The 12,910-nt window shown below is 49.5% G+C and overlaps 1 protein-coding gene across 1 annotated transcript in view; it reads left to right on the plus strand.

Moving 5' to 3' along the window:
• The first annotated feature begins 984 nt into the window (after positions 1–984).
• LOC119378007 (protein APCDD1) overlaps positions 985–12,910 on the plus strand; it is a 203,153-nt gene continuing 191,227 nt past the window's right edge. The window contains exon 1 of the mRNA XM_037647283.2: positions 985–1,200. Coding sequence (XP_037503211.1) covers positions 1,155–1,200 — 46 coding nt within the window. The 5' untranslated portion in view covers positions 985–1,154. The remainder of the gene's footprint in view (positions 1,201–12,910) is intronic.

Consider the following 12,910-nt stretch of genomic DNA (forward strand, 5'->3'; position numbering starts at 1 on the left):
CCTTTCGGTGGGCGGGGCTCCTGCTCAATTTCGTCATGGAGCACATTGCTGCTGTTGGCTGATAGCTGACATAAACCAAGTGCGGTGTTGCGATCAGATGCGCTTCTTTCAACGGGATAACGCCACGTGCCGGCGCCGCGCTCTATAGTGTGCGCTAAAATTACACAGTAGCAAGACTACAACGCAACGAAACCACACCGGGAGAGGGCGATCGCATTTCATAACGCGCGCTCAAGTCCATGACACGCGCTGACATAGCTTCTTCGTCCCCTGTCATCCCACTGTGTGTAGCTTCCAGCGCGCTCGTCGGGATGGAAAAAAGAGTAAGTGCTTAAAGCGTGCCACAAAACCCTGTAATTCCACTCGTACTTGACGGAATCGAAAAGTTTTTGCGGCGCTCGATTCGTGAGGCAATAAACTCCGATACTGAGGTCATTCGATGATTACTTAGAAAAGTGGTTCAGGACCACTTTAAACTGCGCAGATTGAGGAGTAGTTCATACCCGGTCTTTTTCGTCTGTGAGAGGGAGAAACATGACTGATTTCAATACACGCAAACAAGTTTTAATGATTCGACGAACGTTGCCTGCCCCAAGGCGCGTATAAAAAAGAAAAAAAAAGTCTACTTCGTCTATATTACGGGAGTGAACTCATTTTAAAAGCAAAACAGTAGGTGCACCTAGCGAAAGGAACCCCCTTCCTATGAAACTGCGCAGCTACGTATCGCTCTTCTTCTCTAGCACAAAACGAGAACGAAATGAGTGAAAGTGCGCTAACGATGCACACACGCAGAGCAACTGGCCTGTCGGGAGGATGTTTAGAAGGCAAAGTGGGGAGAGATTGTCCGACTCGACTCGAGAGTTCTCGCGGGGAAAGTGTGCTCAGTCGGCGGTGGGGGCGAGAGGTGCGCGCGCGCCGCGAGCGCTCGCCGGGCGCCTGGCGGCGCGGCTTGGGGGGCCCGTGCCAGCCATTGGGCCAGCGGGGCGAGCGCCGAGACGACACGCGGTCGGCGGTCGGCTGGCCCTCGCATCACACGCACAGCCTGCCAGCACGTGGCCGACTGGCGCGCGGCGGCGCTCTCTGGACGCCCATGCGCAGGCTCTGTCTGGACCATCGGGCACGCGGGAGGCGAGAGGCCTGATCTCGGACCGGACATGCTGCTGCTGCTGTTGCTCCTCATCGTCGGCGCCGGCATCTCAGGTGAACAGCGCCGGCCACTCCGCACGCGGCACACGTGCGTGCAGCCGCGCGCTCGAAGCAGCTTTCGGCGGCGATGACAGACGACACGCGCTGCGTCGTTCCAGCCTCGAATTCGTATTCTATATTATTCTCTGATTGCACGAATAAGCAACGAGAGGTCACGAGTGAGGGGTTACCTCTCGATTAACTAAGCTACAAGTGACGGGTAATAGTGTCGGCGACGGGTTGCTCCGCGTTCGGCCTTTCAGCTCACGCACTTCTGCACTTCGGCCAAAAGGCTGCTGCACGTTTCCTTTTAGGTGCTCTCTGGAAACCAAGTGCTTCAGAGACGTGGCTTACACCCTGAGCAGGGCTGCCCTATTGGGCGGCGTCAGTTTCTCTCTTGCTTATTTTTGTTGCGCTCCGAGGCCGGCGCGCAGGATCCACTGATTTGAACCGGAACGCTCATAATTCGTGAGCGGAGCATTTGAAACTTGTTCACGTTTCTTGCCAGAGAGAGAGAGAGACAGAAAAAAGTTTCCTTCGATCGGTCGTTTGTAAACAAGGAACGAATGCTCTCTGGTGAAAGCGGGGTCCAACACCAGAGCGGGAGAAAGTAGAGTGCGTGGGATGATTGGAGATGAGTCAGTGGAACGCTCGCGCGGCCAAGAACAAAGCTCTCCGGCGCACTGCGCGCAGTGTACTGTTCTTACGTGCCCCACACCGTGTAGTCGTTTGGAAGTGCACGTGTCTAGAGTGCTCCGGCATTGATGCAGTTCAACGAAAAGCAACAAGTAGCAAAGAAAAGAAACAAAAGGGAGGTCGCGTATAAGGAGTATTGCGTTCGTGTGGTAGGCCCCATCAAAAGTGCAGAAACGTGTTTCGAGTTCGGCCGGCTGGGCGGGCGTGCATTAAAGGGCAGGGGGCAGAAAAGCGGTGCCAAGCGAGCAGAGTAGTGCATCTGGTGAATTACCGTAACTTGCAAAGTCATCTCGAGTATAATGGAAGCTTCTTGTGGCTTTTGGTAGACGACCTTTACTCCAGTGACGGCAATGCCAATTTATAGATAAAGGGCTTCGGAGTCTGCTGAAGAGTACAAAAGATAATTCGCGCAAGACCCCACTTGACATGGTGGCAGAAAAAGGCGTTACTTAAGGTTTAAACAGCGGAAAACCCTTTTCGCTGTTTGGTCTTAGTAACGACTCTTTCCGTGATAGTTCGGATCTCCCGCTCTTGAAAACTGATTGTCTCACTGTTTATCAAAAGGACAGACTGATGGGCTACTTAGTATGACATTATTCACGAAGTAGAACGAAAAAGCACACAGACGGCGAAAGAAGTAGACGAAACGCAGCGCTGTGTCCTGTCTGCTTCTGTCATCGTTCGGGTGGTTTCTTGCGCTACTGAGGGCACACTGTCTATCACTTATCTCTATACAGTTCTAAGGGTACTATTTTATTTCGCATGCATTTGAACTTATACGTTTCGTACAATGTTTCAGCTGGAGCGCCAGGAAATGACAATAGAAAGGTCATCTGTCATACGCAAGCCGTAGCTTCGAAATTTCAGTATAGGTAGTCCAATACGTTAAAATGTATCAACGACTTAACTAGAATAACTGTGCGCACAAATTTTCTTAGAGTAACGATTTTACGTGTGCGTTGTTGTACATTGAGGCTGGTATAGCCACTGCCGAACGCATTTCGGAAACGTTTACAGATTTCGAAAAGTCTGGTCCTGTAAGATACCATGTCCACATTACTTTCTGCACATTTGAATTTTGAGGCCGAGCGACAGCAGAGACGGCGAAAGTCCTAAACCGGCAGATGAAACAACTTTTGCTGATATATCTGTTGATGGAGGGCGATCATTGTTACCAGACATCTGTCGTGCTGACTATATAGGTAGCCAAGCATGGCGCTCAAAGCCCAAGTGCCAAATCATAAAAGCCATTTAACGTCATTCATGCACAAAACTTGCACAGTGAGCCCTCGTGAATGCTTGAATGATGATTACTTGTGGAAACTCCTGGATGCCTCCAGGAAAATCAGCAGTCTTTCAACTTTCAAGCATCCGCGAAGCCTCACAATCGAAGTTCTCGAGCGCTGTTCACGAAGTCTCGTCAATGTATCAAAGCAGCTTTAACGGTTTCGGCTCGTTAAACCTGCTCTGATGAGTTGCTGAGGCCTACACACCTTGCAACATGAATGTCTGCCACGAACACCAGCACCACCGCATAAGTCTCATTCAACAAAAAGCTGCACAGGCGGGAACTATAAACACGAATCTACAGTCCCGTCCATCTCTTTGTAGAGCGCGCGAACAGCCGGCGTTGATCTGTGGGGCGACAGCTGGCGGCGGTTGAGGGGTCTGACGCATACAGTGTAGCCAAGAGCATGTGCGGCCTAATAGACATGCAGACCTGCATTTCTGTTAGGCCGAGTGGTAACGTTCAAAAGCGCCCTTGTTTAACCTAATATGCACTCGGCTTCAGGGTGCTTGTGGTATCTCGATGACAAAGAATGACGCGTTTGGGCTGATAGCACGCGCCCGACTTTCATAACAAAACATTCGCGCTTTCTGGTAGATCCGAGATACGCAGTCGCATGAAAAAGTGATAACCTCGAGTAGTGCACACAGCCGGCAAAACACAGGCGCTAACCAACATCATTTCTAGTATAAAGCAACGTGCGCAGACCTGCATATCTGTTAGGCCGTGCATGCTCCTCGGCACACCACGTCAGACCCCCCAACCCCCGCAAGGCGTCACCCGCAGAGCTAAGCCGGCTGCTAGCGCGCTCTAAACAGAGGTGGATGAGTCTGTACATTTGAGTCTGTAACATGTTTTAGACCTCGCGCTTGACTCTAATAAGTACCCACACTGCGACGAATACTCAATGCTCTACCACATTGTACGGTATGGTGTAGTATGGCATGATGTGGCTTGGCGTGGTCATGGTATGGGCTCGCGCAAGCGCACGCAAGCTGAAGCCGATAACTCATCCTGCAACATGGCAACGGGAAGCAGCGCTCTTCATCGGGAGGTGAATGGACCAGCTCAAGGAGGTCTACCAAGCAAGAAGGGTGGCAAAGGTCACTGGACGCGTGGACTGAAGGGGACCGCTCATGAGGCTGTTCTGTATGAACTTTATTGTCTCTCGCTCTCACACACAAACTCTGAGCAACTTTTGTAGACACTGCTCAAGAGAGAACGAATTCTTAAAATAAATACTCGAGACGTTTGCCTGGTGGCACGCCTAGCTGGCTTTTAGGTGTCGCCGCAGGCTCTAGATTTTTAAGCACTCGTGATGTCTCGGCAGTGCAGTTTTGTGTATAAATGACCGAGTTGACCTGGCGCTTTGACGTGGGGCGACAATGCCTGCCTCTGTAACCTACCGACCTTGTCAACACGACTGAGGCTATATGGCAACCATGGAATACTTAGGCCGTATTCTTGATGCGTCACATTCCGGATATGGTGAGTTCTACGCGCAGGGTGGAGTGAGGTTCATGAAAGAGGAAATTGTCATCTACCTTTTGGTAGAACAAAGTTACAAATGAAATACGCACAAATTTCTCATACAGAATGCTTCCCACTAAACGAGAGACTTATTGTCCTCGTCCAGCATTCGAACACTGCACCAACGCCTCTCTGGGGCGGTCGCTCCACCATCTGAGCTAATCAGGAGGCTGGCGAATTACCATGTTAGCTAAATATCGGAAATCTTGAAGCGCAGGGAGACTGAATAAGGTAAGTCAGTTTTGCGGAAGGCCGCGAGGTGGAGCTAAGTTCATGAGTTCACGCTCGGCAACTCGTAGCAGATTGCCAATGCGTTTCGAGTTGCCGGGTTCGAATCCTGGACAAGGAGAAATTTCCCGTCAGCTGGGAAACTTGCTTTCCGAGAAAACCCTATGGATTTCCCTGGGCTTGGTGCTCGAAACAGGCTAATGTCAGTTTTCCTTTCGTAACACTACAAAATGTTGCATTCGATAATGGCAATTAAACGAGGAAATGACAGGGTTTTCGTTGCCCCAGTGAGCTGGTCGCGCTGGACATTATGTCGCAAGAGCGTGAAAGTGTCCATCGAGAAAGCTCTTGTAAAAACGGGTGGGCGCATGAGGGTGCGCGCGCGCTTCTTCGGCGAGTGAAACTCACACTTTTCCTTAAACATGCTTTGCTTTCGGGATTCAAAGGGGCCGTAATTTGTACAGGCACAGCTTGCATCTCGTGTCTGAGAACCCTAACCTCGTATCCCCAAAACAGTTCGTACGCTCCCGCGACTCCTCAGAAGAGGAACCGGCACACAGCGATAGCAAAACATAATATTATCCGTCGCGGTCGGTCGACATCAACAGGGCTTTGAACGAAAACTATCCTATTCAGAGAGCGGGGCCTAATTGCCTAATTTATACGACATTCGTTTCGTTAGAACTGTGGGCCGAATTAACGAACCTTTGGGTCGCAATGAATGGCGTCATTTCTCAGAAACACGCCTCTAGCGTATACGAACTCCTTTGTCAACAACGGCGATTGGATGGAATTCACGAACCCTTTCGTTTGCAAAGACTACTTGTTCTTTGCCGGCAGCATTCATTAGTATCCTCTCTGTGATGATTGGCTGGCAACTATACTGACGAACCGCTAGCATATGCAGTATTTTGTCAATACGAACCCAAGTATTGAATTAACAGAGTGTCTATAGTTCGCTAAATGTGACACGGGGTGCACTTATACGTTCGCTACAGTCAAGGTTCAGCGCTTGTATTTACCCCCGAATGCAGAGATGTTACTTGGCTCCGTAATTGACTTCCGCCAGTCTCGAGCCCATGTCCGCCCATGTCGTCGTGTTCGTATCTTTCTTGTGTGTGTTGTCTTTACTAGCGGTGAAATGTTAAACAGCAAGCAATACCAACTAGGCCAAGAAGACGTTCTCCTCAATTCTCAAGACAGCTTCGCCACTCGCCATAAATCTTGCTCGACCTTGCGGACGACTTGCGGGCGCTCTTCACCCTATTCGGGGGTTCTTCACGTGCCCTGCTACAGTGTGTGTGCGGTTTGTTTATTTTTCGCGCTGAGTACGCTGATAAACTTAGTTGTTTCAATACCTAGCTTCAGAGGCGATGCGCGACTTAACATGCGCGTAGAGTCCTTCGCTTTCAGGTAAAACCTGATAATCCACCCTTTTTCACGATGCCGCGGCGCATGCGCTCTTCCCCTAGCGGAAAACTCGCGAAACGCCAATTGATCTCGGAGGCTTTCGTTCTGGCGATAACGATTGTCCCGGCCCCTACCAAAACTGCACACGGCAGCACAGGATAATGAAAAAGGCGGATTGTGCACCCAGAACAATTGACACGTCGTGACAAACCGAGCCATGATAATCAAAATTAAATGTTAATCCCAATCGACCCGAAGTAGCTTTGGAGGCAGCTTGGGTGCGGAAGCTATTTTCGATGAATAGGTGCTGGAACACTAAACCATAGAGTAGTTTGCGTTTGACGAATGATGAATTGCTACAACCACCAAAGCGAATTCGCACCCAAAGCTTTGCGTATACGAAATTCTAAATCTCTCTAACATCGAAACCGAGCGAGCTGCGACACGTGTGACGGAAATATCACGTTACAAAGAGCCTCTGTTCAGGCAGATCGTTTAGCAGCAGCGGCAGATGAAGCCATTTTACGGACAGACTGATGGGCTAGTTGGTAGTGCATAGAACGGTAGCGCAAAAGAATCACATGCACGGCGACAGGTAAAGACAGCAGAGAGCGGACGGGACATAGCGCTGTGTCCCACCTTTCCCTGTCGCCGTCCATGTGATTCTTTGCGCTACTGTTCAGAGTTATAACCATTCTACGGGCTGTGTCGCTAATTGGGAAGAGAATGCTGTGAGCGGTGTGGTTGGCGCGGACAATGTCATCGGCGAACGGGCGACGGCTTGCTACCCTGTCGCCACTTAGCCGCGGGAGACAGATGGGCGTTCATGCTGCGCTGCGATTCCTCGGTCGCCACTCTCCTCCTCTACTTTCCTCCTCTCGCTCTCTTCTGTATTCTATCTTCGCTATTCTCCGCGTTCGCTCTTTTTCATCCTCCCCGGTGCCAATACATCGCTCGCTCAGCAACGCCGCCAACGCCAACGGCGCTGCTAAACAGGCATCGCCGCAGATCCGCACTCTGCCCTGTTAGAACCCACATACAACGAAGATCCATCGCATCTTAGACTTTCATTCAATGCTGAGACGCTCACTACGCGATGTCCAGCTCTTCACTCCAGTGCAATTCAATTCCGCAATATTTTTACCGCAGTCTGCGCAGCCGCGCTCGCCCTCGGCGCTCGTCAGCGCTCGTGATGCGTTACTTCGCTGCCCCACTACAAGATGGCGCCGATAATAATGAACATCATGGAGGAATGAAGTATTGTAGTCGTTGGCACATTTTCTATAAAAAAGTACGCGTGCGGTCACAGCCTTAAGGCCTGACCACACGTACGCGTTGCAGCGTCTCAGCGCATAGCTGTGCGTCCTCTCTCCCCATAGGGAGAGGGCGCGGCGCCGCGTCAAAAGGTCACGCGCTGAGAATGTGAGAACATCGAGCTGCACCGGTTCGATTCCTCGATCGGGCACCCACGTCGAATTTCACCTATAAGTGTTACGTATCCGGCAAGAGAGCAGCAGCAGCCATGCTTAAGAAAGCCTGGGGAAGCCCATAAAGAAAGCTTCGCTTGTGTGCGGTAAAGTCATCTTCTTGCCTTCATTTTTAATAGCGAAGCTGTTAAAGCTGGCAGTAAGACGTCCGTTAACAAGAAAACCCCTGCTGCGCCGTTGCCATAGCAACCGCTACAGCTGCGTGCCACCTGCGTTAAAAAGCTAAGCCTCAGCCGCCGCCGAGCCGTCGCCATAGCAACCTCCACAGTTTCTTACACCGTGGCTCAGGAACAGCGATTTCAACACATTCAGAGTGGCAAGCTTTGCGCGTTTTCCGGATCCGCCCGTCGCCGTCTCTTGCTGCAGCACGACGAGCTGAGGATCAACCATGCTTCTCTGTGCCAAGCTTTGAACAACTTAGTGTAAACTTGCCGCGTTTTTTCGTTCAACAATGGTTGCAATTCGCATGTCTGTTATACATCGTTACCCGTATTCACGAAAACTTCTTACGCTAGAGGTGTTCGTGACAGAAAATTTCAGCCATTCCTGACGCCGGACATATAATTAGGAAGGGGGCGCGCCAATGGCAATATCTCTACGAAAGATAAGCCCATAAGCTTTGTAATTTTCGGCCCCACATTTGCCAGTATCGGCTAACGTCGGAGCATATTCATACTGTAAATGGCCAACGCCAGCTGAGACACCGTCATCGTGACCGCTAAATGTTCATAGTTGCAGTCTTGTTTTTCACGGCCTCAATTGAGACACCTCAGAATCTAAAACATGGCAGTTTCCGTCAAAGGGACTACCGCCTGCTTCGAATCTGTGAAGTCGTCATCCGGCACTGCTTGGACCTTGCGCTTGTATTTGATCGAGACTGCCGTCACAATACGTCGAAAGTAGGGTATTAGTAACAATTTGGCGCTATTTTCTACATCCGTTCTCAATTTTTCGGTGTTGCGGGGATAAGTAGATAGGCTGTACCAGCTGCATATGGCCTCCAAAATTGGTCGGCGGTCATCGTAAGTCCGCTGCTCGATATTAGAGGTCAAAGACTAGAAATGTTTGCTTGCTATTTGCTGTACGTATTTATAACCGTAGGTACAACCAGGCATTTTCTGATGATAATCATTAAAATATTCGAGGAAAAGAAAAGTGTGGTCGTTCAATATACAAAATAAACAAAACGATATAAGTGAAAATATAGCACCATTGAATTATTACGCACAGCAATATGCAAGGGAACATCTAGCGAAGCAACTGGAAGAGCGAGGCACAGCTTTATACAACGCTTGATTTGACGTTACTGTTCCACTCTCTACCGCTGTACTTTACGCTGCGATCTGTGGCGTACCATCTAAAGCGTCAGCACTGCCGTGTATGTAACAATGACACTGTACTAAAGCTCTCTAACAAAACTTTAAAATTCGTTGCTCCAAGCGGACGCCGGGTTTACTATGAAGCGGCAAGCGTTGAAGGCCGTTTTAGAACTCCGCTCTCATTGGTTATCAGTGCCCCGCACTACAAGTGCTAACAGCGCACCTTAATCTTCACTGCATTTTCAAATACTTTAGTTTTTTATTTACCAGGTCCGGTATTCACAAAAACATCTACCCTAGACTTTCTCGTACGATTTCACCCAATCCGAATGCTGGACGTATCAGCGAAGCCTACTGGCCATTAACAAAGATAACTTACAAGTGTAACGCTTTGTGAATTCGGCTGCAATATTTCCAGCTGCTTATTGTTCATAGTAGTATCAAGCTGACTTTTCGCTCCTTGCAGAATAAATAGCTTCACCACAAAATAGCGCTCACTACATATTTGTTTGTATGAGTACTGTCCTCTCGTTACTAAGATTTATTTATGCCCACTTGATTCTAGCTTTAATGACCTCTTGCGTATTCTGGAATAGGGCTCTGTAGTCATGTACAGTACTACACGCTACACACGCACACTAAACAGCTTTACTTTTTAACTAAATCAATATATGTGGACAGGGCGGATCCTTCCAGTGTTTACAAAATAAGTTCGGGTGAATATATTCGCCGCGTTCCATCAGAGGCAGCTCCACCTAAGACATTAAGGGAAGGAAAGGCAGCGCAACAGCTCTAGCAGGCTGTGCCGGAGTGCCTTCGGAAGATAAAGTGACTGCCGATAGCCACGCTACAATAAAGCGTAGATGAACGTATCCGAGTCGAAACACTATCCATCTGTTTAGATTAAAATGTCACGTGACTGGGGATGAGAATGGCATGCAAGAATAAAATTCCTCAATGGTACCACACGAGCCCGCGTCACTGACCTCGAGCACGTATATAGTGTGCGCGCCTTAAGAGGCACGCCTTTGTTTCACATTCCTCTCATCTGTAAAAACGTGTTTACTCACCGAAGTCCGAAGACATCAATCAACGTGTAGACATTCAACCCATCAAGCAGAGAAAACAAGAAGATTAAAACATGCAGAGTTTATGGCTGCACGGTTAACAGCCATGAATAGTGTGTCTCGAATAAAGTTAAGCCTCACTTTCGTAAGGCGTGAAGCCTCGATTCGTGTTGTCCATTCCGCAAAATTGCTCGTGTATTTGCGGAAGTGTTCGTGCAGTAGACACAGGGAATTGGTTACGAGTATCGTGCCGTCCCGTGGCTCTCGTGCTGTCCGGCCGCCATTCGGGAGTATTAACCTGCAGCGAAATGTCATGGTGCCGAATTAAGCTCAGTTCACACGACGGTACGAGACTGTTGTGAATTATACCGGCGCTGACAGAGGCACGAAAGAAGGACAGCAGTGGCGTAGCCGAGGGGGGGGGGGGGGGGGGGGGGGGGGGGCAGGCACCCGGGCCGTGCGCCTCCCCGAAATTTTTTTCTGCCATGTGTACAGAGACAGAAATGCACTCGACCAACTTACAGGTAAAAGAAAAAAAGATAGTGGCGTTAGCTATAGTCGCTTCTTTTAAGAAGCAAAGCGTCCGACGATGGCGTATATCTTGCATGATAATCAAATACGGTGCTCATGTCTAAAGACGTTACCGAGAAAAACAGCATTCGCCATGCATGCATCCCCATGGCCATGATCGGCCACGAACTGAATGCCTTACGAACAGATAACATACCAACGATCACTATAATCAGCCGCCGACGTTCCCATGAACTGTGTCATACTGTTGATGTTTTGCGAGCCTTCTATAACTCGTCTCATTGCTGAAGCCATGGAGTGGCGAAATTCTTCTGCCACCAGACAAGCGTCCCGAGATGTATAGTCCGTCCAATTCGGGCGATATCATGTTCCAAGTCCTCGTACTGCAGTTCTTCTCTCCGAGGCATTTCACGTGCGCAACATATTTCTTTGCGGAGGAGGTATGACCGCATTTGTGCTCTTCTATCGTCCGCCTTCCGGACTCCTTAGTCTGCTCCACCGGTCGCAGCTTAACGACCTGCACGCGGCTGCAGCGCGCAATAAAGCGTCGGCAGGAATCGACTCGCCTCTTCTTTCTTCTTCTCACGTGCTTGCATGCGGGGTGTATTAGATCTTGGGACAATGGGAAAACATACGATGCTGTCAAAGCGCCGAGAAATGTCGTAGGGTCTGTTGTTTATCTACCGGCGGCTCGGATATATCCGGCGACTATTGCTCATGACTCCCCGCGGAAACCTCTCAGCGTGGCTGGAGGAAAAGAAGACAGAAAATAATTTATAATCTCTATTTGTTGGTTTGTTACCGCAAGCCTAAAGGACAACAGCGGCGCTCATCGATCTTTCATAACACACCGAAATGCCACGGATCGTTTTCGCCTGGGCAGGCACCAGTTTTAATGCGACGCTATGCGGAGTGATCGCACTTCAGATCAGGCAACGGAGGGCGTCACTGCCTACTGTTTAAACCAGTGTGCCTTATGTAACACGCTTGCAAATAAATAAGATCTACCGCATAACTCCTCTTGTTCGGCAGTGATGGAAGGAAGCACGGCGTCTCGCCTGCGTAGCATTCGCCCTCTCTCCGAGGCGCGTTTCTTTTTCATTTTTTTTTTTTTTGCTGTCTCGAAGCAGCTGACAGTGCAGCCATAACGACTTTGGCCAGTTTGCTCGAGTGCCGTTAAATTTGTAGGACGAGCGCGTTTTACTGCCGACTGTGAAAGACAAGGCCATAAAAGAGCGCCGTCGGCTGGACCCGCTGACTTCGGATAGCAGCAAAATTTCAATATTGTCGTCCAGCCATAACGCTGTCCGTGGACCAAGCGCGCACCGTATATGGGCTCGAAAGTGCGCTGATCTGGAAACACGCGCGCGAAACCAGCTGCGTCGCCAGCTCTCGGATTTTTTCCGAGCTCCGGAAAACAAGACCGTTGCGAAAACGCAGGGAGAGGAGAACGGAAGAGGAGGAAGGGGTTCGTTAAGTCTGGTCCTCGTTTAACAAGCGGAATAGGCGGCACCGGGATTTTACAGTGTTGAAGTTCGGGTCAAGCGATCTATAGGACCGTAGCCAAAATTTTCATTACATGTCGACGGCAATTTTTTTAACTCCCGATCTCTCGTGTAAAGATGGTGAAGTGCAGAAGCCTTTTCACTTGACTACATTACTCTCGGCTGCGAAATTTTTTTCCGGAGTATATAAGAAGCTTTTGAAGTGGTATAACTCAAGCTTGTTGCAGTGCGTCGCGTGCTTATCCCCTGACACGGCAGCCGGATAACAACAACAACAAAAAAACATCCCTGGTTGTACCCGCCGCTTCCACACAGGCCTGATCTAGTTTTCGTGGGATAACGGGTTGGTGAGTAAATTGGCTAAGGGTCATACTGCTTTGACGAAGCTGTAAAATTGAAGACGAGAGAGGCGGCACTTGTCTCGTCCGTTTGCTTCACTTCATTTTAAAGCGTTGCCCAAGCATCACTAGTTTTTCGTACTTGGCTTTAAGTATGATTGTTCCCAATACTCGAATTGATCAGTCATACCCAACCCGCGTGTAAGTGCATTCTTTCTCTTTCTGAGTGACACTACTACAGCGAACATGTCAGGAGTTACATTGAAGGCTGAAGTGGTTAAAAAACTGGGGGACGCTTAAGCTTCGCCTTTAAGAGTTGAACGCGA

This window comes from Rhipicephalus sanguineus, chromosome 1 (assembly GCF_013339695.2).
Source record: "Rhipicephalus sanguineus isolate Rsan-2018 chromosome 1, BIME_Rsan_1.4, whole genome shotgun sequence".
NCBI classification, from domain to species: Eukaryota; Metazoa; Arthropoda; class Arachnida; order Ixodida; family Ixodidae; genus Rhipicephalus; species Rhipicephalus sanguineus.